Genomic DNA, 27,190 nt, shown 5'->3' on the forward strand with positions numbered 1-27,190 from the left:
AGTCTTTTTCTGATTTCAGTTCCTCCTTGTAGCCCATCAACCCTTTTCCGTCACACTTTTTGTGGCACTTTCCTCTTACTGTCGCTATTTTCTCTCCAAAATCCGTCAATTATCTTCTTTCAGTCTTTTGCTTCCGACATGTACAGGCGTGTTCTGTCTTTTTTCTGTTTCTTCCCTTCACGCCCAACTCCATGTTTTCCTCGAAACTCAGACGTGCGGCTTCCTTTTAACTCATGACACATATGTACCTGGGACCAAACTTACACACACACACACACACACACACACACACACACACACACACACACACACACACACACACACACACACACACACACACACACACACACACACACACACACACACACACACACACTTTGGCATTTCTCAGCAGAGTGGTGCAGTGAGGCTGCAGTACCTCTCTTCACTTACCTTGGCTTGCCTCATCGTGCCAGAGAAGCATCAGAGCTGAAAACCTTTAAATGGTTTATAACTAGCATCTGTGCCAACTCATACATGCTATGCACCAACACACTCACACACAGAGTTGTGTGTCCATTCAGAGGACATTACTTTGATTTTGCATTTCCTGAAGACCCTAAAACAAACCTAAAACTTAACATAAACTGAACACTGAACCAAGTGTTCACCTTGAAATGTAATGATTTACGTTATGAGGACTCAAAGGGGACGGGTCCCCACAATATTTATTAAAGTCAATAATGTCCCCACATCATGAGTAATACCATTTCACTCTCTCTCACACACACACACACACACACACACACACACACACACACACACACACACACACACACACACACACACACACACACACACACACACACACACACACACACACAGACCATCTAAACATTAAAATCATTAGTGGCTAACAGCCAATGCATCTTAACTCACTGAAATGGAAACAATCTCCCAGCAACTGCTTTTAAAATGCTCACAGTCCGCCAGACAAAGCATACATTCTGGTGGTTATTTAGATTTTTACTTTTATATATGGAATAGACTAAAATGAATTTCAGGTGCTGTCAAATTTAATATTTATTTTCAGGTGCGTCTGTATTGATATGAATGAAGTTCAGCATATATTCATCCTTTTTTATGAAAAAAAATAATGGATCATCATTAGCACTCCAAAAACACTGAAGTATGAGGTATACTTTACACTGAATAGTGTTCTTTATTTCCAAGACTTTGTGTAATAATCAGGAGAGACTGTATTAAATAAATTAGCAGTCTATTTATTTGGAAAGAGAATTGACAGGAGTACCAACTGCTTATTCACTCGTCACATCTTGGTGGTGCAAAGTCTTCTAACTTTATGCTGAAGTTTAATTTGTGTTTGTAGCATTTGTTATTATAGTTCCTAATAGAAAGATTTGGGGCTCATTTCTGATTATTGAGCTGCAGTTAAATGGATCATTGTATATCTCATCTTAGAAGATGCTAAAGCAGGGAGCCTGAACTGCTCATACAAGTGATCCTGAGCTATGATTGACATGCAGTCTAAAAGTGAATTAAATCAATTGCCCCACAGAAAATAAAATCAGACCTTCTCTCCTGATATTTGAAGGGTCTGGAAGAATCTCTCAGACCACACGAGGAAGGTAAATATTGCCTAGCTTTTCGTGTTCGTCTGTTCAGTGAGAACTGTTGTTTTCCAGTCACATTCTTCTGTGCTAGTAGAGAGCATCAGCGGCCATCAGCGGGAACGCTCGCTGAATACTGAATGCCGAGGTTAATGAGGGAACTTAACTGAACACGAGCCAAGTCAGCCCACAAAAACACTGCACTTTGCTGAGCGGCTTTCATCTTTAAGCCATGGACAAATGCATCACATTATGTGGCACACTACAAGCGTGTCAGATTGATGAAACATTTTCATTTCATTAAACTGGATCAAATGTGATCCCAAGGTGCAGCTGGATTTAAAAATTAGACGATAAAGCACCAAAAAAAACAACACCTCACTCTCACTTGCTTTGTACATTATTGCTCTTATAGTGCAGTGCAGCACATAGCAAAGAACCACAATTTATACAAAGGGATCAACACAACATTGAACACGGTGTAGTGCAGCCAAACACAGCAGAGAAGAGCTCAGTATACAGAGCCAAGAGCACGGTGTTTACGCCCAAACCCCCGTGGCAGGGCGTAGGTTATGAAACTATAACTCAGTGCTTTTGATACAAGTGGCAGCAGGGGGTGATTTAGTGATACACACAGGAAGGAAACTACCAAGATTTAAGTTGTTTTTCACGTTGTACTCCCTTTAACCTAAGAAACAAGTGAGTTTATTGCAAGAATAAAAAGCTGGAAACCTGTTTAATAAGAGGCTGAAAATATAAAGTACACATTTAAAAAACAACTCCTGTTGCAAAGGGTATTCTAATGACAGCACGGCAGTTTAGATACATTTGAGGAACATATGGACGGCTCAGTCAACATACTAGTTGAGTGTTTTACGTAGTGGCAGTATATCTAACGAATTATGCTACTATACTATAAAGCTGCTGAAAGTATTCATGTGCTTATCACGAAAGCTTATAATGTACTCCAAATTACTTATTAAAAAGCACTTGCTTCTCTTATTTTCAGTAAATGCTCAGGTAAACATGTCTTCTGTTTTTCAGCTCATAAAGGAAAGACTAAGAAAATAGACAGTGTATTAATTATAAAGTAAATTTTGACTTATTTCTTCAAGCCTACTGCAAAAAAGTTGAAGGCTTTTATGTCATGAAACCATTGTGCACAGGGCTTTCTTTTCCCATCCTTTGAATTATGATAGCTACATCTATAACCCCTGCAATTAGTGTTTGAGACATAAAAACAAACCGCTTTCATTATGTAAGAGTAAAAATTCAGCTCTGCTTTTTGAATAATAGATGAAGCTTTAGTCACAAAGCAATAATAGTTTAAGTTATTTGTTGTTTTGTTATTCATTAAATATAAACAATTTTATGATGATGTCCCATTTCACTTCAAGCATCCTGCATCTTCTGACATGTCCAACAGATATTTATCCTACGTCTTAAATCAAACTAACAATCCAAACCTATAATCCATCGTCTGTCCCTGACATTTATGGAACATGAATGCACATTCCCCCAAAGCACATCACTGTAATGAATGCACAAGCTTTCATGACCTTTCCTTTACAGAGGTGTCCAAAGATTAGTCAGCCAAATATCCCTCAGCCAAAATCAATAACACTCCCCTAAACCATCAACAGCACTGAGTATCAGAGACACCTTACCTCCATTGGGCTTTCCAGCTCTCAGTCCAGGGGAGAGTGTGACCAGTGTTTCATCTCATGCAAAACTCCTGTGGACTGTTTTACTCCATCTTGTACAGCCTGTTAAATACTGTGGTCCATATCAGGTGGGTCCTGTGATAACCCTGAAGAAGGAAAGGTTAATGGACTCTCTGTCCTGCCGAGCGTGAGGATTAAATACTTTGAGTTACAAAAGAAAACCACCAAGTGGTGTCTAAAAATCCTTTCTGTTGTGCTAAGATTAATCTTTTTAAATTAATCCAAAGAGGGAGACCTTTACATGATGTTCCCTCTTGCAGTTCTACCCATTCTGTCTCTTTCATCTCTATCAGATGGGAATAACTCATGTTCCCGATTAAGTCTTTAATACTTCCTCTCTCCATCTCTTTCTCGCCTCCTGTGACACAAGGCCCCGCCATTCACTCTCACTTTCACAGCCTCTGCAAATCACACTTGTGACCAATCATCCAGGCTGGTGAGTTGAAAAGTAACTCGAACACAGTTCAGTCCATGTAATCACTCAGATTGTGTCATCATATTTCTGTGGGAAAAATGCTTGTCTTTTTATTCACAATCTTTATTCCTTGTCAGGACTATGAGATGCAGTGATGATTACAAAACAGTGCAAACTTAACAGCACGGATTAATGCGTATCTCATTGCTTCTGTGATCTTCACTCCAACTTTTCCTCTTTGTCTCATCATCTGTGCGGTGGGACTGTACAAAAGAAACCCAAGTTAATTAGACTGATTCATGGCAGCTTCCTCTCTTAATAAGGAGTTTTGCAAAATACTTTGTAGATTTTAATGTTTGAGAAGAAATGCCTCTTAAGGATGCATCAATATCTAGATGTGGCATTGGGTGGACTTTATTAGGCTGTACGGTAAGAAAACCACAAAAAATATAAAAATGTGGGTGTTTGTGGCAACTTTGCATAAATTAAAAATTAACTTGGAGCTAAAGGGGCTTCAATATGAGAGGAGATGTAAAAAAATACAAATAAAAGACAGTTAGAATGAAAACTGCAAGCAGTGATATGCGGGCCCTCGCACTCTGCACGTTGGGGATCCAGCGGGTCGGGTTTGCCGGCTCCCCGACGTGCAGCACGCCAAGGTCCGCATATTCCCGCTTGTAGTTTAATTTTTTTTATCGATCTCGTTCCTTATTCTTCTTTAAAAAAAAATTGCCTTTTTTTGGCGGCTTAAACATCTTCAAAAACTCATGAAAGTTGGTGCCTGAAGCATGTTTCATGAGATTTGGAGCATCGTTTGACCTTAAACATCAACTTCCTGTGTCACGGCGAAACATCAAACTTAGCCGCATCGCCCTGGCTATCCTATATACTAGCTTGAACGAATATTTGTGGATGGTGGAGTTATAGGTTGCAGTGAACAAAACATGTGTCACAATACAAATTCTTCATAAGATTGGTGGTACAGTGGTTAGCACTATTGCCTCACAATCATTATTTAGAGGGTATGAGCCTCGTTCCTGACATTACTTTTAAAAAAAAAAAAAAAAAATTAAATCATACAATATAATAAAATTCTAAATGGCAGAATTCCTGTTGAGTTGACTTAATGGTGCAGTGGAACTTTTTTGTACGTCTCGGTGTGATACACATGTCCACCGAATTTCGTGCACGTAGGTAAATGTAGCCGCCGGGGCATCTCTTTAGGGGGCGCTAGCGAGCCATTTGGCCACGCCCACTCGCATCTCCACTAAAATACGACATTTTTCACCAGGAGAGAAGCGTGTAGGTTAGGTTAGGTTAGGTAGGTTAGGTAGTTACTTTATTAATCCCCAAGGGGAATTTTTTTTTTCCGCTACAGCAGCATACAGAAGCAATAAGATAATAGAATAATAAAAATCAATAAAATAGCAGTAAAAAATATTAAATATAAAATGCACAGTATATACAGTATATATATAGATATGTATATCTATATATATTATATACAAACAACCAAGAAAGTGTACCAACTTTCAAGAGTTTTTAAACATGATAAAGCCTCCAAAAATGCAGCTGTTTATGGAGAATAATATTAATAATATTAATAATAATTAATAATAATCCCTTGACGAACAACAGGGCTTTCGCACCATCGGTCGGTGCTCGGGCACCATCGATCGGTGCTCGGGCACCATCGAGCACCATCGGTGCTCGGGCCCTAATAATTGACCCATTATGTGAATATCAACTGTCTGCTGGCTAAACCGTTTTATGAAGGCTGTCCAATTACCACAACCCTGAAACAGTATGGTCACATACAATAAGGTTATTTTGTACTGTGAGCAATATCGCTTGGAAAGTATCCACTGTCGTCGTCTCCGTTACTTACCGGGCTGAAGGTCCGCGAGTCACCGATAGAGGGCAGTAAGGTGCGTTTTCTGCAACGTCACCGAAAGAAGAAGAAGAAGAAGAAGAAGAAGAGACACATCAACGTAGTGGAACTATGGCAAATGACAAGGTTGGTCCTAAACTTTCTAAATCATTAAACGAACCTTTTTATTGTAGACAAGCGTTAATTTTTTTTTTTAACTTTAACATCACTTGGTTAATATCAGCGTTCAGCTGTTGCTGTTAGCTCGTGTAGGCTAGCCCAACGTAGCATTCTAGTTTTCGATAGCTTCACTGTTAGCTCATTTAGCTTCAACCCAGCTGTCAGATTATTGGCTCAATTATCTTCATTACACGCAATATAAACTTACCGTCAGATTTATTTGCGGTGTTTTAAAAATAAAAGTCGCGGTGCTTGTCAACACGTCAAACATTAGCGAGCTGCTAAAGTAACCGAAAGAACCAAAAGTGTTTGCGAGCTGCTAACCCGAAGGCTAACGGATTTACTAGCGAGCTAACCTCGTTACAACTTTTTATTTTCTTCTTTTAAGTTGTTTCCTAATGAGATTAGATTAATTAAAATTAAAAAAAAATTGGACAATCTTCAGCAGCTACAATATTAATAAATAAATGGAAGTTTGAATAAGCCTCGGACCTGTGCTGAGCATGTTATTGTTCTGTGAGATGGGAAACTGGGAGTTAGATGCTACTTTTCTTATATATGATCAATAATTTGCAACCATTTTTAAATTTAGGTAAACTTAGGTAATTTAACCGGTCTGTTATTGTAAATAATCCATTCATTACAAGTTGTGAACTGTCAACAATGCTGTAATTATAAAAAAAAAAAAAATTTGCAAGCGCATGTAGTTTTCATGAATGTTCTCTAATTATTTTTTGATAATATGAGTAACAGTGTTTGACCATTTCTAACATTGACCATTTTTTTTTTACCATCTGTGTGTGTGTAGAATCCTCTGGAGCAGCTGAAGGACCTGGTGGAGCTGAAGGACCAGCTGGAGGACATTCAGAGACGAATGGAAGATGAGATTCAGGCCGGGGTTCCTGCAGTAAGGCTCACACAGGCGTTCGTTTGTACATGTCCAGGTGACCCGGTGACAAGCGCCAGCTCTAATCTCTCTTCTGCTTTCCAGGGAGGCAGTTTTCTGGCTTCTCCTTTCTTGAAAGGTTTTCTTGCTGGGTACGTTGTCGCCAGGCTACGCTCTTCAGCGTTGCTGGGTGTCGCCGTCGGAGCGTGTACAGGAATGTACGCTGCTCAAAATTACGCTGTTCCCAACGTTGAAAACGCCGTCAAAGACTACATGCGCAGCCTGAGAGGAGGACAGAAATAAAAGAGGAGAGGTGGAAAATTAAGAAGACTATAAATGGGCTAGGACATCCGCAAGCAGAGGATGCTGCCACAGACGCGTATGGTAAATAATACGATTTTCAATACTTAAAAACTCTTTCGAAGTCAATATTTCAACAGGGATGAGAGAATTGCACGATAGGACGCTAGGCGTATAGAAAATGCAAACAATCGGCATTTTCGTCTTCACATTTCTAAGTCGGTTGGACTCGTGCACGAGAGTATGGAGAAATGCATTTTGTAGTATATTGAGTGTGGAAAGGATTGTAATTTAATCAAACACAGAGAAACATTTCATTTGTACGTTCTCAGTGACTAAAAGTTAGACAAACTACTGCCATTATACATCCGAATAGCTGCTTTTAATTGATTTCTGAACCAAACCCTGTCTTGTCGAGAAGCAAAAATATGTGCCTTATGTTGATTTGACAGCGAGAGACCAACCAGTATTCACATATTTGTGCCGGCTCTGTTAGCCTTTCTGTACGAGTTTTTCTCGAGGGGAACACACCCACATCTTTTTTTTGGAAAGTTCAAACAAAAAAAGCTGTCCGATACCTTAGGTGTTCAAATTATAGGAATATTTTCTTGTCTTCTTTGAAATTGTCTGCCCTCTAGTGGTCAGAAATCGAGTATAGCAGCCATAACTAATTTGCACTTTTTTTTGCTTAAGGGGAAAAAATTGCGTCACTTCACAACTCGCGGTGCTTCTCTGTGTAAAACCGTCTAAAGCCACCATGGTTCTTGTTAGTTTTCACATGTTTGCAGGTGTCAAAGCAAAGTCGGTTGTGTAGAGTTATGCGTCTCTGCAGGTACAGAACCTCTCCATCTAACTCTCAGATTGTCGTCCTAATCGCTGTAGAAGTTCGTAGATTTGTCAGAGACCTCCAAAAAATTACATACTCAATCCAAAAATAAGGAAATGTCGTATTTGTATGTATTCCGCCATTCAATGCTGATAGAGATTCAGACTTGAGTCTGTAAGGTTGAGGGAACAGGACAGATGAAAATGTACGCCAGAGCAAAATTTGTATTGAAAGATGTAGATTTAACAAAACAGGAAATGTGTGTTAAAGTGTTTTATGTAAAATATATATTGAGAGTGCCTACTCTGGTCTGGACTTGATATTATCATCTCATGCCATTAGTGCAATAGCCTTTTCCTCATGAGATTTGGCTGTCTTTATTTCATATGCTGGAGAGTAGCTGATCTATTGCACTTGTATGAATTTTAGGGATTTAAAGTTGTTACTTTGGTTTGCTGCGATCAAAGGTTTTTTAGGTTTTTTTTTCGTACCAGATATATCAAAACCTGTCAAAGAAAACAAGAGTGCTTATTTAAAATGTGGTTATTGCTTTATGTGTTGAGTTGTACGTACTAATGGGTTTTTGTTTACTTTTGTTTTTTTAAAGGATATGTTTTTGATCATAAAATGGATGAATTTTGTGTCTATAAATAATGTTGCTGCTGTTGGACTGGTGTAAAAACTAATGCATAGAAGGATAGAAAAACAACCGAATGAATTAGTTTAAATTCTAACTACCTATGATAATGAAATACATTTATAAATTTCACAGTAAGTCTAATTTAAACCCAAAAGTTTTCTAAAATACATAAAAGTAACAATAAAGCATACAGTGATTTCAGAAAATTAAAGCTAGTTTCTGTGGCGTTCGAAGCACAGTATTTAAAAAAAAAAAACATTCTTCAATAAGGAATGATTTGGTAAACTGCACTAAGATGATTTTCACATTATAGCAACTATACTTGTCCTACACATACTGCTATCGCTGTCAGTGAACTGAACTCACAATGATTATGTATAGAGTTCGGCCTGAAACGAGTATAAGACAAATAAGCCATAAAGAAGAAACACGTCAAGTTGTTTGAGGTTGTGCTTATGTTTGTTTTTACTTTAACTGGAAGATGTATCAGGAAAATGTGTACTGTATGTTTGGTAACAGGAACCCATCTTGTGCCTATTGACAATCATTGTGTCCCTGTATTGCATGCCCTTAGCTTTGTAATTTCCTGTCCATTATTATGTTTCTGCATGTGTTGTTTTTTTTTTTTAAAGTCAAAACCTTTTTGGAATAGAGATTTTAGACGGGTCAGTTGATTTATTTCACTGTCTAGGTTCATCATCATGTATTGTTGCTCTTGCACGTCAATGCAGAAATGTTCAAGTTAACAGTTTGAAATTCCACTGTGATGTCATCATGAAAGAAAAACACCAAAACGGTCTTTAATAGGTTTATTTGGGTTGTTAAAATAAATTGGGGGAAATGATATTTATATATGTCTCAAGTATCCTGATTGTTTCCAAATGTGTGTCAATACTTTAACACTTTTATCGTTTGAACTTTAACCAAATACGTAAACATTAAATGACCAAGCTGTTACTCAGATTTTTTTCTTAAATTATTTTCAAGGAAGAGGACAGATTTGTTTTCATCTGCATGTTTACAAAAATCTACTCCTCACGGTATATTATTTGATAATTGCCCTCTTTCCAGTCTCCATTGAATGGTCGCTTGATTCATGCTGCTGTTTGTTAACTCCTTCACAAACGTCCTGATATAGAAAATGAGTTCTTGGCAAATTGGCAGGCAGCAAAATTTTTATAAAACATCATTTAAATACACAAAAAAAAATTAAAAGTCCTTAATCGTTATCAAAAACTAATCAATGTCAAAAGGCCCTGCTGGTTGTATAATATTCCCTGCAGAGAAGTTAGAATAAATGAGTAAGATGACAATAAGCAGATCACAGGTTATCATTTGGTAAATAAGCTGCAGTATATTGAACATGATTATCTTATTAACTACCGAAAATATGAAGGTAATTATAAGTTGGCAAAGTTGTAAAGCGTCATATGAAGATGAACCGATGTTGGTTTCTGGAGGAGATCCAATCACATTTGGTTTCCTGAAATAGAAAACAGTATTAAAAAGACGCAGTTAATTAATCATATTTTAGTTTCATATTAAAAGGTAAATGTTCCTTTCCAAAATTATTTAAATACCCGACGTATTAAAGCATATCACACACAAAATACTGCTCATACTTGTTTTCAAATAACGAGGCAGAGGGACACCATGCGATTTGTTTACTCACCAGTTTTAGGCATCATCGGACATGGCCAGCATTTTAGTCAGGCCACCTGCAAAAATTAATAATTGACTGTCACTGACACTGAAGCTTGACTCAAGAGTTAAACAATAATTATCAGTTTATTATTAATAATAATAATACGAATAATATCAGTGTAATTTTGAAATTACATTAGAATTTCTTTGTACATTTATGAACCATCAAACATCTCACAATGATAATTTTGTAAACAAAATCTCTCAGATCTGCATCACAAGGGACATTTTATTTGCCACCCAAATTTTCTTTGAAAGTATGAGATATCCTGCTAACTAAAAAAAAAAAGCAGGACTGCAAAATTACCCTATATGGTAGCGATAATAACATTAAAACATTGTAGAATCCGTGAATACCGCGCAGTATGGAAAGTAAAGGTGAAAAAAAAAATCGTTAAAAGAAGGAAAGATTAACCGATGGCTCCAATAAAACTTGACTCAAGTGACGGTTTTGGATTTAAAGCACTACACACAATAACTAAGAACATGAATTCATCAGAGAAAGACTCATTTAAAAATGATTCCTTTTTTTCTATTCTCAGTCTGACTTCATATCCAGTTATCTTGTCTCACCAGTGAAGAGAGTAGCCCTGCAACCGGCTGGTCCTTGACGAGTGGATTTGGGGAGCCGTTGCCCGGTGACTGGGTGAACACACCAGCAGAACTGTACGTAGCACTGCTCGGCCTGGTACATGCCCTGCTGGTCACAGCTAGGGACGTAGCCTGGCCCCTTCTCGCCCCCGGCACCAGCAGCCTCCAGCTGGCACTTGGTCAACTGAGGAGGGGCTGCAAGAAGAGACGAGATCATTAGTTAAATCGTTTCCAAGTTTTACAGAAAATTGGAGAAGAGTAATGTCAGAAAAGACTGATGAAGTTTGAGGTAACGTACGAGGGCAGAAAAGGAAGACATGTAATCGTAATCACAAATTGAATTGTTTTCTAATGCAGTAATCTGAATGTAAACAGTATACACAGTAAATACAGCCTGCTGTGTACAAAACATACCAGGCATTCCTGCGTCTTTGTTGGAGGTGTCCTGCAACACAAACAGTTAAAACAGACAACTGAGAAAAAGATTTTAAAAAACACTTTGTTTTGCAAGAATATGACAGGATTCATTAAAGCTGTATTTATTTGTTTTATCATATAATTAAATTCAAAGAACATGACTTCACCCCTACTGTAACTACAGTCTGACATAAAATGGTTTGGCTGATATATCCGATCATAGGTTTTTTTTGTCTCATATTTATTGGCTGACAAGAAAAGATTGTAATAGAGAAACACCTACGGTCCATCAGAGAGCCCTGAACAAATTTAAGGGCCCTTTATCAAACATGTTTATTATGTGTTATGTAAATACATTTGTAAAAAAAAACAAAAAACTGATTTATCTTGAAATGTAAATATTTATATAAGCATCAAAGATCCACTGTTGGACTTTTTTTTTTACCTCGTCCACAAAGGTCTCCATCAGCGCAGGCATGGCGTTCATGTGCATCTGCATGGGCACAGACACTAAAGACAAAGAGAAACAGTGTGTGTGTGTGTGTGATTACAATTTAGAAAAAAAGAACAAATTAGAGTTAAAAACCAGCAGAGATAAATATAAATCTAGTCTGAATTTAAAGCTAAAGTACAGGCCAGTAAAATTTGGTTTCAGTTGACATGTCCTGACCTGTGATTCTGTCTATCTTTAGAAGATACGTGATTTGTTTTGGACGAGGACAAAAGTTTTAGGTATTTCTATACGTTCAAATAATTTTCACTATTTTATCCTCCCCCAGATGCAATTTATGGGAAGTGCCATCAGATTACTGTGAGAGCCACATATGGCTCAATTGTCTGATTGGATATAGAAAATATTTTTTTCAGTTTGCTTTATGTCTCCTCAGCACTGATTTATCATAAATCTAAGTGATATTAAAAGTTAAAAGGGATTTTGCTGACATCTTCTTTTTTCAAAGCTTCTCTGTCTTCTGCAGCACATGACATTCTGTTAAACCCGTGCAGGCTAGAGTACATCCCTCCTAAAGTGAACTGAATTTGGCTTCCTTACTGGATCGTCCCTTCGTCAGCTGCGTCTTCATGTTGTTGCTCTGCTCTTCCAGGGATTTGATGTCGCTCTTCTGGCTGTAGAGGAAGTACACGGTCATCGCTTGACCCACGATCAGCACGCTGGCCAACAAGACCAGACCTGCCACCTTATAGGCCCGGGAGGAGCGAGTACTGTAAGACAAGCAGAGACAGAAGGGAGGAGGTGAGGGGATGGATTAATGATTGTCAGATTAAAACATTAATGACTGATATCTGACACTAAGAGGCCATAGGGACTGAATCTTTTGGTGCGCGAAAAGGGATGACGAGTGGAAGTAGACAGAAGGGTCAGAGACATACTTTTCGGGAAATTCTGTGAAACAGGAACCATGTCCATGGTATGTACCATATCCTATTTAATAATGACATCATCTGTTGTCAAGCAGACACCAGACTGATCGTTCAGGAATTTCCTTGTAGCCTTTCTAAACTTTCTTCTGGGCTTGCTTTGGAAATTCCCATGAATTTAAATGACTGGTCCTGTCTGAAATTCCATTTTAATCTTAAATAATTGACATAACCATTCTAATACGGAACTCATTAAATGCAGTCTTTATTTTTAACGTGCTTATAAAGTGGTGTTTAATCATTAAAACAAAACAAAACTCTTTCAAAGGACCATAATTGTGTGTTTGTAATTTCCTTAACTACGACTCCACACTTTGCATTACTCTACAATTTTTTTTTTGAAGTCTGTTGTTTTTTTTCAGTCTTTTTTTATTTATTATTATTTTTTTTTATAAAATGAAAATCAATTACCAGACTCCAAAAACTTGCCATCACTTTTCTCAGTTTTAACGTACAAGCAAAGTGTCATATGAATGCGGAACAACACGACAGGACTCGACTGACTTCATAGGTTCACTGTTGTGTTGTGGCAAAAAAAATTTTAAAGGCTGACTGCCACATTACTTCCTGCTCAGTGTGATATTTCACATTAACAAACTCAAGAGTGTGCTGATCAATTTTAATGGAGATAAATGGCAACCAATTGCTGTTTGGAAGGTAGAAAATATACATTCAAAAACTGGAAACACAGCACTGGGATTTACAAAAAAGTTACCTGTACATTAAAGTACAGATGCTTTGGAGTAAATGGGTCACAGCATGAACAATCTCTGTTATGGCTTGGTCTCACAAATTAAACTATAATTCTGTTCAATTTCAGAAATGGTTTAGACAATATTAACAACTACATCTGAGAAATAAAAACTCACTATCACATTACACTGACATACGCTACATTTATTTCCTTATTCTAACCACAACTTGCCAAAACTCAAAACAAACTTACACATAATGATTTACATTATGGGGATTTTTTTTTTGGCACCAAAAAGGCTGTGAAAATCTTTGTGTAAACAGATTTATGTTCCCACAACATTAGTTACACACACACACACATGTTTGTGAGGATTTTAAACAATAACCACACACATTAAAGAAGTCCCTAAAACTGTTTGTTCAGTAGGCCTGTATGGTTAACTCTATGGGGACCAGCTTTTTGAATGTAAAACACTGATCCAGCTTTTGATTTTGTATCCCATAAAGACATAAAAATAAGTCGACCCACAAGCCTTACCCCTGCTGTGGTTCTCCTACATTGACAGCTGTTTGCTGGCGGGGAGCTCCAATTAAAGGCTGGGTTGGGGCATCTGATACAGACATCTTCACACAGACAGAAACCTGGAAACACACAGGTAACACAATCACAAATTCTTTACACAGAGAAAATATTAACCTGCTGGCAGGAAATGCACAATGAAACAGTTACAATACCTTCTATCAGATCTGGCTTCAAGCTGTTTCACAAAATCACGGACTGACTTCGCAGAAGTTTTACCTTTTTTATGTATGGCAGGAGGAACTGAAAGTAGCTGGTAGGGAAAACCCGCTCACAACCTGAACAACCAGAGTGAGCTCTGGCTGTATTTTTTTCAAACTGAGTTTCTGATTGGTTGCTTATGATGACTCATCATCTGTTACCAGGGAAAGAGCATGGAACTGTCTCGCAATCTTCAAACAGCTGAAACATTTGTATTCCCTCTATAAAGCTTCACATTGTCCAAAATATCTGTAATTAATGAAAAATGAATAATGAAATAGTATCGGTGATCTGGTATTCATTGTTGTCCAGTAGTATTTAGCTAGTATTAATAGAATAGAGTACTGCCATAACTTCTTGGTTGAAATGCATTGAACTGAAATCTCAATCATTGCATCATGTTTCCTGGTTTACTTATGAATTCTCAAATCAAAGACTTAATCTTAGTTTTTAGGTTTCACAACCCTCAACAGAGTCCAGCAGTTAGACAGTTATCAAGTTATCAAGTTATTATGATGCTGAGAACAGGTTGAGGCGAGGACCACTTTGTTGTTTTCGTTTTTGTTGTTGTGTTTTGTCAAATGCTGTATTTTACACCGCAGGGCCATTATACTATATACATTTAATTTGGCTTGTTTGCTATTTTTCTTTTTTCTTTACGCGATCAACATTCCGTTCATTTAATGACATAAACATACCCCCTCTGATACAGTGGTAGTATGCACTTTGTATGTTTGTTTGCAATCTGCTAATAAACATGAAGAGGAAGACGTTCTTGCTCTGTTGGATGTTGTCATTGGTTACATCCATTGGGATATATGAGTAACAGCAAGTCCAGCAGTCAATTCTTTTAATATCTCCATGATACATTGTGACATCATCAAAAAAAAGAGAAACACAACTTTTACCATTATTTTGTTGTTCATTTAGAGACCATCTAACATGTAAACACGAGTGAACAAATGCCAACAATAAGCCAGATGTTTGACAGAACTACATCAGAGAACTTATGATGGCGCTCTTTGACCATTTTAATAATGAAATGAATAACAGAAGCCCTTTCATGGCCTATGATAGTAACATCTGTGTGATGGAAAGAATGGAAAAGCAATAGAAGGGGTGTCACTGTTTCACTATATAAAATAGTGTAAAGTGTGTGTGTGTGTATTTGTTCATTGCTTTTATTTTTTTCTAAAATAATTATTTTTATCTATCTCATTTTATGTATACGTATTTGTAAATTTGTTCATATTGTGTGCAACGTTTTGTGTCTTTCTATGCTGCTGTGATGACTAAATTTCCCCACTATGGGATTAATAAAGTCTAAGTCTAAATCTAAGTCAATGCTATTTAGAGAGAGAGGAGGCACACAAATGGATCATCAAGTATGTAGGGACATTTGGCCAATCAGATTTTTTTTTCCCCCACTATAAATTCCACAATAAAGTGAACAAGAGGACAACATGAACCCAGCATGGAACACTACAGGCTGGCACTGGACTTGGCAAGGAAGGGCAAACATAGACTGTCTTGAACTTTTTGAAAACAACAAAGTGTGAAACACATACTCAGTGAATAGGTACAATTGTTATATGGAAGAAAATGAAGGCTGTATGTTGTTGAAAAGCCTGTTGAATCCAGTTCTGTCACAGAATTACACCCGTAAGAATCATTCCGAACTGCAATATAATCCCAACCTGTAGGGGGCAGCAATGCTCAATAAAGCATTTAGTCTGCTCGAACCCCAGAAGAAGAAAAGAAAGCAGGCGATTGGTTGAATCCCTTCCGTTGCATGGCGGAAAAACCCAGAAGAAGAAAAAGAAGCTGTCACTCAAGCTGCAGTAAATATGAGTTCAACCAATAACTCGAGCATTTCCAGTGGCGTTAAGGTACGACTTTACGCTTTTTTTTTTAGCCTGGGGGAAAATATTGCCATAACTGACTATGCCGCGTCAGTGCCATTTAGCCTGCTAACGTTGCCTGCGTCATCGTGAAGCGCCAAATTTGAAACGGCTAGCTAACCTCCCTTGTGTTATGATAGCTGCCGAGCGTTTCCAAGTTGATGTCTGCAACGGTAAATGAGCAAATGTTAAATATTCTTCCTCTTCGTTTAGCTGAATTGGGCTGGGTAACTAAAAAGAATATTTAAAAAAAAATACAAATTAGAAAATGTCCCCTTGGGGATTAATAAAGTATCTATCTATCTATCTATCTATCTATCTATCTATCTAACTACATTTAGCTTGCTGAACCGCTGGGATTTAACGGTAAACTCTCAACGTCACTATTAACTTTCTCGAGATAGTTCATGTTTGCTGAACAATGTGATTTTAATAGCCTGGAAGAAGCGGTAGCTCGCTAACCACCTTTCCCGACAGATGATGCGAAGACCCCGAGCTGCAACTGTCAACGTTGTACAGTACAAAGATGTGGACTCCGACCTGTAAGTGTACATTCATTCATTCATTCATTCATTCATGGCATGTTCTGTCATTTGCTGCGTGTAGACACTCATTAACTCTTTAGACACCCGGGGAAAACCGCCAAAAGCTCCCAGTAAAACCCCAAGTTATTGTTTTGAGTGTTATAAGTTGCGGATGTTTTGCTTTGTCCCTGCTGTGCCGTCAGGTCTTTTTCCCAGGCAATAAGTGACGATGATATTGAAGAGTGGACACCGCCAAAGCCAAAAGCACCCAGGAGTACTGCCAGAGCGCCTGCAGCTGGGGACAAGAAACCAGCAACCAAGAGAACTGCGAAAGTAAAAGAGCCGAAAGCTCCCAAAGTGCCGACGAATCCCAAGCCGAGGGCACCGCGCAAACCTGCGGCAGAACGAAAAACACCGGCCGCTAAAGGTCAGAAGGATTCTGGCGCATCGAGTTTGGCTGGAACAAAGAGGGGAAAAAAGGATGATAAAGAAGAAACGCAAACTACGGAAGAGAGGGCTGAAGAGGGAGGGACAAGTATCAGAATGAAGGAAGAGGTAAAGCTCGTGGTCCCTTTTGTAAGAGTATATACACATATACTCAAACTAGTGTGATTGAAAGACTATGGAATAGTTTTGGCAGTAAATTTAAGTTCAGGCTTGTTCGTATAGTTTATGACTAAATTTAGAATATGTACATCTTACTGAATTGTAAAATTTACTGCACAACTAAATTAACAATAGTCTGAGTTGATATTTTTAATTTTGTCAATTGCTAGTGTTATCTTCTAATGATTCACATATCCATCACTAATCTTGTTTGAATTTTTGTTCCCCCTTTTTTTTCTTCTTTTCCTCACCCATGTCTTTTTCTTGTAGAGAGTGTCGTTTATTGTGTCAGAGTCCCATCAGGCAGACAGATTTGCTGATGAGGGGCCATCACAAGCCTTTCTTAAAGCAAAGAAAGAGGAAGTGAAAGAGGAGGATTTCACTTTTGATGAGCCTTGTCTAAAGAAACAGAAGACCGGTGGTGCCTGCCTGGGACGACCGACCGCTTTACCGTCATCTGAAGCACAGTCTGTGAGGAATGAACTGGATATGACCTGGGACTTGATAGAGGTATTTTTGTGTGTTAGTTTTATGGGCTTGGAAAGTGATTGTCTGTATTTTTGTCAGCTGGTGAAAACAGTGCAGCATATGACGGTGTCCGTCCCTCACTGACTGGGAGACGGATAGACAATGCTGAATCGATGGGCAGTTTGAAGGTTAAAACCATGAAACTGCTACAGCTGGTTGCTTCCCAAACAGCAACACATTTCTACCTCCGTTTTAAAAAAATTCAAAAATTGCTCCCCGCCAACAGTGAAAGAGATAGAGAACATGATAGCACACATAATTTGTCTTCCTCCAACATTAGGCAGTGTATTGTGTTGCTTATACCACAGACCCAAGAGAAAACAAGTTGCTATGTTTTATCCCACACACTCAAGTCTAACGGTATTATTAGAACACATGTTAAAAATGAGTTATGTTGAAAAGTTAATGATTGGTACTTCTATAGTCGTGTCTTTTTGCCTACCTGCCTATTTCTGTATACATTTTTTTTTTTAACTTACGGTTCTAACATTTGCTTGCGTAATCCCCCTCAGTTGCTGGCCACCCTGACCTGTGTGGAGCGATGGGTGTGTGCGAATATCATTGCGCTGCTTCGTGAGGAGAACACGGTGCCGTTCATGGTGCGTTACCGTAAAGAGAAGATTAACCACATGGATGCTGACGCTGTCCGAGACGTCCAGATGGTGTATGAGGAGTTACGGTAGGCAAATATAATCTGAAATTAAATCAACTATCAGGAATTAATACACCTCACCATTCAATCACTATCTCTTAAGTACCTATTAAATACATGGAGGGGCACATTTAGATACAGTTTCATATATAAAGCAGCAGCTGTCACTGTTACAATGCTGAGATTGTTTGTTTCCAGACTTTGTCCACTGGATGGTGCTAGTGGTCAAGCTTTGAAGCATGAAACGTATCAGTTGTGTGTGACTGTATCATTTGCAGGTGTGTTGCACAGTTTATAATTTGTATTTTTTTTTTTTTTTTTACATATTTGTATATTTGCCTGTTTCTTCAGCTCTCTGGCTAAGAAGACACAGACTGCGATTCACACCCTGAAAAAGGACGGGGTTTTGACAGCTGAGCTGGAACAAGATCTGAGGAGCTGCCGATCAGCTGATGAACTGGATCATGTGGTCAGAATCACATTTTGTTATGCTTTAGTAATATCTATCACTGAATTGTGATTTAAAGACCTCTTTCTTGTTTGCACTATTATTTAGCCACACGTTCATCCACACCTAAAAGGGGCTGTCACACTTCTCCTCGCCACTCATCTCAGTCCAGTTCTTGTGTTTTTCCCTGCAGTATTCTCCCTATAAGAAAGGCAGCAAGCTGACAAAAGCTCGCAGGGCCAAAGCACTTGGCCTTGAGGTTGTGGCCTTGGCACTGATAGAGTCACCACACACTCTGGATTTAAGGGCATGGGTAAAACCCGGTACTGAAGGTAATAGATAAGCATGTGCATGTGCATATACATACAATTAGATAAATATGAATGTAGCACTGAAGGTTAACATACATGGACAAGAAGCCCCCAGACTGTTTTGACTTATTTTGAGTTACATTTATGAAGAGAATATTTTTTTCCTTTACAGAAGTTAGAAAAATGATTGACAGTAGTTATTTATTGTGGACAGATTTTGAGCAAATACTATATTGAATTGAATCAGGGTAAATATCCTAATAATGTAAATGAGAAATGATGTACAGATTGACACACACAATCACATTACTGGTACTGTTCCTAAATAAAGTATGGATGTGTATTTGTGTGTAACAGGCCTGTCATCGGTGGAAGAAGTGGCCACAGGTGTGGAACATATCTTGGCTGATATGATAGCCAAAGACCCTGAAACACTCACCTACGTGAAGAAATTGTGAGAATTTATGCACACGTAACATGTCAGATTTCGTTGTACTTTTTTTTTTTTTTTTTGTGTGTGATAATTTATTTTCTCATAATTTCTCTTTCTGTGTCAGATATGAGAACAGCTTTGTGACCCTCCAGTCCTCTGTGTCTAAGTCTGCACAGAAGGAAAAAGGACAAGAGAAGTCCGTCAAAGGCCAAAACAAACTGGGAGCAGAGCAAAACAAAAACAAGGACATTGACAAGTTCCAGCTCTACTTTGACTTCACCTGCAACGTCCAGCGCATCCAGCCTCACCAGGTAGCAAACATCAGTTTACCATTCTCACAGCATACCCATCCACCCAGTCTTCCTTCTTTCCTTCTCAAGTGTTAAGGTAAATTTTAAACAACGGCCTGCACAATAGGTTGGAATTTTTCATTCAGCATGCACTGAAATTTTGTGATACTGCTAAAAATGTTGTAGTAGCACCAAAGCAGCCTGGATTTTAGTGTCTAGCTCGAGGGTTAGTTCTGTTGTTGTATTTATAAACATTACTCCAAACCCTATGGTTATGGCTACCTTTGTAGTCCCTAAAATTTAGAGTACAAATTGTAAATGTCTGTAAAGCTTTTATACCTCTAATATGGAGAGTTTATAGATTATTAGTTTTAGCTGTTACTACAAGTTGGAACAAATTGAGCACAAACAAACAGCTGAGTACTTGTACGTCAGCCTTCTGAAAATGAAAGAGACGGGAATCAAAATTGGCAAAAAACACAAGCTGATTTCATCATTGATGATTCACGGCACTGTAACTTCATTAACATGCGATCCCACCACAAACACACCGTAAGTATTACGAAGAAACCCAAATACTACCATTCTTTATATCCGAATATTATACTGAAAGCCTCTGATCTTCCAGTAATATATAACCAGATCTATTAATGTTATTACTTTTTCACAATCATGAGGACACTCTGATGTTCTCTTTTACCTCTTTTTACCTCCAGCTGACATTTAGCAAGTCACCAGCTTTTATGATATAACCAACTTAAGAAAATACAAAAGAAACAAATAAACTTAAAAACCAACAAATTCCTTAAGTCTGCTGAACCGTAATAAAGGTTATTTACACCTGTATTGTGTCTTCTGACTTGCCTGAAACTTACACACACACACACACACAGAGACAGACACACACAGACAGACACACAAACAAATGCACACCATCTGTTTGTGTTTGTGTCATTCCTGTCTGCTTCATGTGTGCCGCGTTCTGAATGCTAGCCATGTCAGTCGCAGTTAGCCTTGTCTGTGCCTTCATATTTACCCCTCCTGTGCCCTGCTCTGCCTCCTCCGCTCCCCCTCCGTCCCTCTAGTGACTGGTGGGTTACTCAGAGTTGGTCCCGGGCCTCGTGTCACTACAGCTTCCATCACCCGCTGTCTCTGCCACACCACACTCTCTGGCAACCGCGCTCTGCCCTACAGCCATTTAAGCACACACACACACACACACACACACACACACACACACACACACACACACACACACACACACACACGCACACGCATACACACACTTGCTCACACACAAGCACACCCTGCAAGTCCCCTCATTCTCTCCTCTTAACATATGTGACATGTCCCCTGCCGACATGCCATTGGATTAGGAAGCTTTGATTGACAGGCGCTCTCCTGTAGTGACAGCTACTGCTGCTGGGCCCACAGGCGGCTGAAAAGGATGGGGAGAGGAAGTGGGGGCAGTGACGGGAGGGAGAGCATGAACAGATGAGTGGTGTTGAGGTACGTCCGTCACTTATCTCTCTTGCTCTGCCTCCCTCCCTCTTTTTCTGACTAAACCTCAGCCCTCCAATCCACTCCTCTCCTCCCCTTTCCCCCTCTCCTCTCCTGTGGATGCAAGGCCTTTAATTCGATGACTCGCCTTTGTCACGGAGCGTTAATCCACAGGCTGCTGTGACCCTGCTAGCTGTCAGATTCCGGCTAAAATGAACCTTTTCTAGCCGTCAAGTTGGCAGGAAGGGGGAGCAGGTGGGAGATGTGTTTTGACAGGAGGCATGTGTGTGAGCACACACTTGCCTGTTTGCTTTAGCACATTTTGTTAAGCCCCGGCTCGGGTGGTTTGTTAAAGGAAAAAGCCAGGGGATTGTATGGAAGGAGGTATGTTTGAGTCATTCCAGTGAATGTGGGAGTTCACTTGGAGATGGGAAGTAACCCACTGTGGTGGAACACAAAATTAGGTAGCAAGGAAATGAAATCCTTAATATTTGTATTTTAAAAAAAGGGAGAAATCTACTGAAAGATAAAACATTATGATGATGCTCTAATGCTAAAATTAATTTCCAATTAATTTGATTGTTTTTGTCTATTCATTGATTAGTTGTATGGTCTACAAAATGCTCACAGTGGTGTTATTAAGACTCTTTAGTCTTGTCTTACCAACCATCTAAAAACCAAAGACAGTCATTTTCCGTGATGCAAGATGAAGAAAAGCTGCAAAATTCGCAAATTCAAAATGAAAAATGTTTTGCATTTTTTTCTTGCCAAAAAATTAAAAATATTAATTATCATCAAAATATTTGTAGAGTAATGAAATCCTTTTACCTTGTCTTTTGTTAAATGAGAACGTAAACTGCTTTCCTATGTCCTACATCCTCTTTGATAACACATACTTGCATACATACATAAAAAAAAAGAAAAAAAAGCCATTTCAGGCATAAAAATAATAAAATAATGTTCTATTATGGAGAGTTATGGAAGGTATTATATCCCATAACATCTGCCTTTGTAGAGTTATGTGAGAGTTTCATAAATGAATCTGCAGTTGTAGTATAAAAAAAACTCTGCTCTTCAGTACGTCTTAAAGCATAATACATAGCTCAGATTTAATTTCGTCAGACTTGATTTGAGGTCTTCTTCGAGGGATTCACATTTACCTCATAGCTATTAGCAGCCGCTACGCTCTCTGGTGTTCCAGGGTACATTTGTTGAACATGCAGTGGGCTATATTAATGCAATTTGCGTTGTGATCAAATGGTAGTTTAGCGCTCCGGTCTGAGTCTTGCCTGCAGAGGAGATTGGGTAAATGGAAGTGTTTAATCAATTAAACACTAATTTTTGATGGACAGTTGGAGAAAAAAAAAAGTTTATTTGTACTGTTACTTGCATATAAAACATTATGTGTGTTTATATATGTGTGCGTGTGTCTGCGTGGGATAAGTTTTGCTTTTTTGTGTGTGTGTGATTGTGCACATAATGATTTTAAAGCTCATCCTTAATGGATGTGATAATTTTCTGCTGGTGCAATATATAATTCATTTGTCAACATGAAATACAGTAAATCTTTATAGATAATTTACAGCACAACACGGTAGTTATGTTTTACACATCATATTAACAATGAGCTCTTTTCCATCTCGAGAGTAAGGCCCCAAAACAAAACATACTTAATCGTAGCGGGTTTAAAGCTAATCTAATCAATGCTGTTCTTTTTTTTAATCCCGCTAATAATATCAAATACTTTTAAATTGGACAATGAAATAAAGGATAAAACATTTCGTAAAGCCACATTTTACACACTAATTTCTAATTATAATGCTTTTACTCTTTCTTCCATGTTGTATTCTGAAGTTTATTGTTCTGGTGACAGCCATGCGACCCCATGCTGTGTTATGTTTGTTGGTGGGTAAGATTAAGAGTAAAAGGGACAGAAGGAGAGCAGAGTTTTCCCCGAGCAGCTGTTATTAGATTTGGGTAAAAGATGTGTATCGTGCTGGACCATCATCCCACGTGGTGACTGATCCTCATTGATATTTAGGGAGTTGATATGAAGCTGTCTAATATATTTTTGATATCCAAATACTTTACCAGTTTAAATGTCCTAGTTTATTTCAACAAGTACTCCCATTCATCCCAAACTGTATTTATTTATTTTATTTGGTTTCATTGTGTATATAGTCTGTGTGTGTGTATTTATTCATTGCTCTTTTTCATATTGTGTGCACCTTTTTGTTCTTTCTATGCTGCTGTGACGACCGAATTTCCCCACTGTGGGATCAATAAAGTCAAAAATCGACATCTATCAGCACAACAAATCTTTACATGTTATCACACAATAGAAGGCCAATTGTTGACAGCTTTTGTTCAACTGTAATACAACCAGATTTTACCACTCAGTGTATCCCGTGTGTGTCAGCCAGGTCAAAAAGTGTGCAAGTTTGCTGTAGATATGTGTGAGTCGGTATGCGTGTGTCTGCTTGTTTATCTTTGATATGTCGGATAGATAGATGTGTTGATGACAGTATTCCTCTAAAGGAAGGCTGAGAGAGAAGAGGAGACAGATAGAGGATAGTCGTTGGCCGACTGCCCTCCCTCGAGGGCTGGTGGGAGGATTAAGGGACATCGAGGAAAGACAGTCTGTCTGCTCTTGTCAGGGTTTGGCCAGTACTTGGCTACCTGTCACTCCTGGCCCATCTAACACACAAACACACTTCTCCCTCTGTCTCACATCACCCTTCCTTTCGGATCACCCTCCGTCTCCCACCAGTGACCCTACCCAGACAGAAACTGAGAGATTTACAGACAGGCTCGAGCTTATTTCTCATCAGTGAGGACAGTCGCCTGCCACTCAGGAAAAACTAGACATGGACACAGATTGCACAACTGTGGGGAGACAGTCACTTTTTTGGTTTGGCAACCGGGCAAAGTGAAGATTATTTTGGAGTTTTTTATGGTAGTGAAATTACAGGATCCTAAAAAGCAACAGCTGGGTTAGGGTTAGTGGATTGCAGCAGTGTTTCTCTGCTTTGCCTTAAAATGGATGTTTAACTTGCAGGCAGAAAATGTTCAAAATGTCTTGCAATCATTGCATACTTATTTGCGAGGGGTAAGAAAATCCATGCCTGATAGTATTATGTTTGGACCATCACATTTTTGTGTTTGGCTGAAGTTTTGAGACAAACAGTGGGTTATTTTTCTGGTACTGCCACTTTTCTTGATTTTCTGACATTCATTGGTTTATGAAATAGTCCTTTTGTGCAGATGAGGATATACTTATTGAGTTTTTAAATACGTATTCATCCCTACATTCAACAGACAGCATGCTACGTGTAGGATATGTGGAAATCGGCCTATAATGCATGACAACCATGTCGAGACGATACGTCATCCCTGATTACACAAACTGATTTTAAAAGGCTTAAACACTGAACCCCGAGAACACAGATTCAACAAGGCAGTGTTGTATTTACGACTTAAATTTTACTCATGGGCTTTCTCAGAGCTTCGGACAATCCAGCAAGAAGTGTTTTGCTTGCTTTCTTTGACAACATGTTAAACTTAAGTGCTTTGATGAAAATTGTTTGAGAAATCTCATCACAGTCAGTGAGGCAGCCCGAGGAGGAAACATGCCAACAGAAGAGAAATCTAACTTTCATCATTATTCAAGCAAACTAGCTGCATTAATCATTAATCCCGGCCTCTGCTATGCCATTAGCTGTGTTTTATATTTTCACTTTTGTGTGTGTGTGTGTGTGTGTGTGTGTGTGTGTGTGTGTGTGTGCGTGCGTGCGTGCGTGCGTGTGCGTGCGTGTGTGTGTGTTGCATGTGGGTGCAGCACATCCGAGGGTACTGCTGAGTGGTAATGGTTGTGGCACCATGTGTGGGTGGGGGTAGGCCTTGCGGTCTCAGTGCTGATGGTGGCGTAGTGGTGGCATTTGTCAGCTTGCTTCTTCCGCTTGGGCTCCAGATTGACGTCTTGCTTCTTGGCCCTGTTCTGTGGCAGGCTAAAGGTTCCCCACTGAAAAGGTCAGACACTTACTACTGTTTGCTTAACAGCATGTAACAGTTCCTCTGAGGGGGAACCAGCACCAAACACAACAGGCCTGGCCACAGGATAGACTCGTAGGCTCGTCACTTTTCACGCACGTGTGTGGAGAGTCACAAGGTTTTGTTTTTATGTGTGCGAGCAGAGAGATGCGGTGCATGTTCGTTGTGTATTCAGTAACTTGGCTCTATGGGTGTAAGTGATGATTTTTCTGAAAATATTTACCTCCACTCCTCCTTTTACTGTAGTTTTAAGGTGCAGCAAAATGGGAACAACAAAATATCCAGAACATGAAGAAAACCCCATGTGGAGTTTTATACTTGCATGTAAATTGGAATTTCAACAACAAAACCGCAATATATGGTAAAGAAATAGGTTTTTACAACTGCAGAAACAAACTTCCAAATATAACCCTAAATATTGAGAATATAGAAATTATAACTGACAAGTAGCAACCACAACTACAGAGTAATCTGCTGGGTGAATTTAATGTTGTTTCTCAGGATATTTCAGATTTTATTGAGAGTGCATCTTGTGCACCTGTTGGTGCTGTTTATACAGTTTGCTGCATTGCACTCACCAATGGAAATGTGTGTGTGTGTGTGTGTGTGTGTGTGTGTGTGTGTGTGTGTGTGTGTGTGTGTGTGCGTGCGTGTGTGTGCGTGTGTGTGTACAGACACTCGCTATTAACCGAGGGGAGGGTCTGAAGATATTAACTGTGAAAGTGAACATTCCTGACAGGAAGAGTGACTTTGCCAGGTGGTGCATCAACAACAGGTCAGTAACTGACAAGGGTTTCTGCTGTATTCATATTATAATGCAGTGATGTTGTCATCGACTGTTGTGTGTCCCCTTTCCCTTAAGATATCAGTATATATGGCACAGAATTGAAGTATAATACATGCAAATATATACACAGAGTAATAATATTTTTTTTTCTGTGGTCATATAAAGTATATAAGGTCCACTGTATGTAGACTTGCAAAATGATGGCAGACTTATTTTTCATTAAATATATTCAACTAAGGAGGTATTTGGTATTAAAGGATTTTGCAGTAATTTTGCACCTGATTACTTCAGTAATAATGAACATTAAATTAGTTTTTAACAATATAAATATGAAGGACCCTCATTTTCATACAGTCCAATCATTGGTCAAGGTTTGTTCTTTTGGCTTTCTATACAGGAGACTTTGCCTTGAGAAATAATTGGGTGAACTGAGTGAAAAGGAAAGCAGAAAGAATTTGGAATTAATTTGTGTTTTTTCTTTTTCCCACAACGTGCCATTTGAAGAAGCCTGGATTAAAATGAACAGATTTTTCTGGGTAGAACATCAATTTTTGCAGCTTCTTTTATATTTAATGACAGTTAAATTGCCATCTGAATTTTGAATTAGAGACATTTTCAATAACATCACAAGCTGTTTTTCTAAATCAAAATGTTGATTAATAAATGACATATGTCTCCAGTCAAATTATCTTGTGTTAACAAAGACATACAATTTTACTTTTTATTTAATCATGTGGCTGTTATCGGTCATAAATCAGTACAACTTACCTGGAGAGAGGGAAAACAAACCAAAGACTTTTCTCTGACTGTTTTGATGCAGGTGGAGACCCAAGACATTTGCAAGAGAAGAACTTTTTGCAGTCCTCAAGAATGCAGTAGAGGACTCTTATAAAAGACTTATTCTACCTTTTCTCACCAGGAGTTACAGGTACTTTAAGTGTTTCTTTAGGTTTAAGGCATTTTTCCCTTTAGCGTCCATTTGTCCATTTCCCGTTTCCCCATCTCTTACCTATTTCTTTTCTCTTTTTTTTTTTCTTGATTTTTACCCTCACCATACAACTAATATCTACATCTCTCTCCATC

The 27,190-nt window shown here is 38.7% G+C and overlaps 3 protein-coding genes across 3 annotated transcripts in view; 2 read left to right on the forward strand and 1 right to left on the reverse strand.

The window, feature by feature from the left end:
- Positions 1 to 5,699: 5,699 nt before the first annotated feature.
- LOC138195185 (SLC35A4 upstream open reading frame protein-like) lies at positions 5,700 to 9,666 on the forward strand. The gene is made up of 3 exons (XM_069144363.1): positions 5,700 to 5,766; positions 6,608 to 6,706; positions 6,791 to 9,666. The coding sequence occupies exons 1-3, from the start codon at positions 5,752 to 5,754 to the stop codon at positions 6,986 to 6,988; spliced, it is 312 nt and encodes a 103-aa protein (XP_069000464.1). The 5' UTR covers positions 5,700 to 5,751; the 3' UTR covers positions 6,989 to 9,666.
- On the reverse strand, positions 9,247 to 14,132 carry cd74b (CD74 molecule, major histocompatibility complex, class II invariant chain b). Its single transcript, XM_069144362.1, has 8 exons — positions 14,032 to 14,132; positions 13,835 to 13,938; positions 12,215 to 12,384; positions 11,609 to 11,673; positions 11,161 to 11,191; positions 10,729 to 10,941; positions 10,124 to 10,169; positions 9,247 to 9,934 (listed from the first exon to the last, which is right to left on the reverse strand). Exons 2-7 carry the CDS (start codon positions 13,918 to 13,920, stop codon positions 10,129 to 10,131), a joined length of 606 nt encoding a protein of 201 aa, XP_069000463.1. The 5' UTR covers positions 13,921 to 13,938; positions 14,032 to 14,132; the 3' UTR covers positions 9,247 to 9,934; positions 10,124 to 10,128.
- A 1,765-nt stretch (positions 14,133 to 15,897) lies between these two features.
- The window catches only part of srbd1 (S1 RNA binding domain 1), a 52,589-nt gene continuing 41,296 nt past the window's right edge, over positions 15,898 to 27,190 (forward strand). The window contains exons 1-11 of the mRNA XM_069144361.1: positions 15,898 to 15,966; positions 16,456 to 16,520; positions 16,706 to 17,057; positions 17,379 to 17,618; positions 18,149 to 18,315; positions 18,640 to 18,757; positions 18,930 to 19,068; positions 19,405 to 19,501; positions 19,605 to 19,791; positions 25,995 to 26,095; positions 26,928 to 27,035. Coding sequence (XP_069000462.1) covers positions 15,925 to 15,966; positions 16,456 to 16,520; positions 16,706 to 17,057; positions 17,379 to 17,618; positions 18,149 to 18,315; positions 18,640 to 18,757; positions 18,930 to 19,068; positions 19,405 to 19,501; positions 19,605 to 19,791; positions 25,995 to 26,095; positions 26,928 to 27,035 — 1,616 coding nt within the window. The 5' untranslated portion in view covers positions 15,898 to 15,924. The remainder of the gene's footprint in view (positions 15,967 to 16,455; positions 16,521 to 16,705; positions 17,058 to 17,378; positions 17,619 to 18,148; positions 18,316 to 18,639; positions 18,758 to 18,929; positions 19,069 to 19,404; positions 19,502 to 19,604; positions 19,792 to 25,994; positions 26,096 to 26,927; positions 27,036 to 27,190) is intronic.

This window comes from Embiotoca jacksoni, unplaced genomic scaffold (assembly GCF_022577435.1).
Source record: "Embiotoca jacksoni isolate LCO1_2020_lvr unplaced genomic scaffold, fEmbJac1.0.p SCAF_12, whole genome shotgun sequence".
NCBI classification, from domain to species: domain Eukaryota; kingdom Metazoa; phylum Chordata; class Actinopteri; family Embiotocidae; genus Embiotoca; species Embiotoca jacksoni.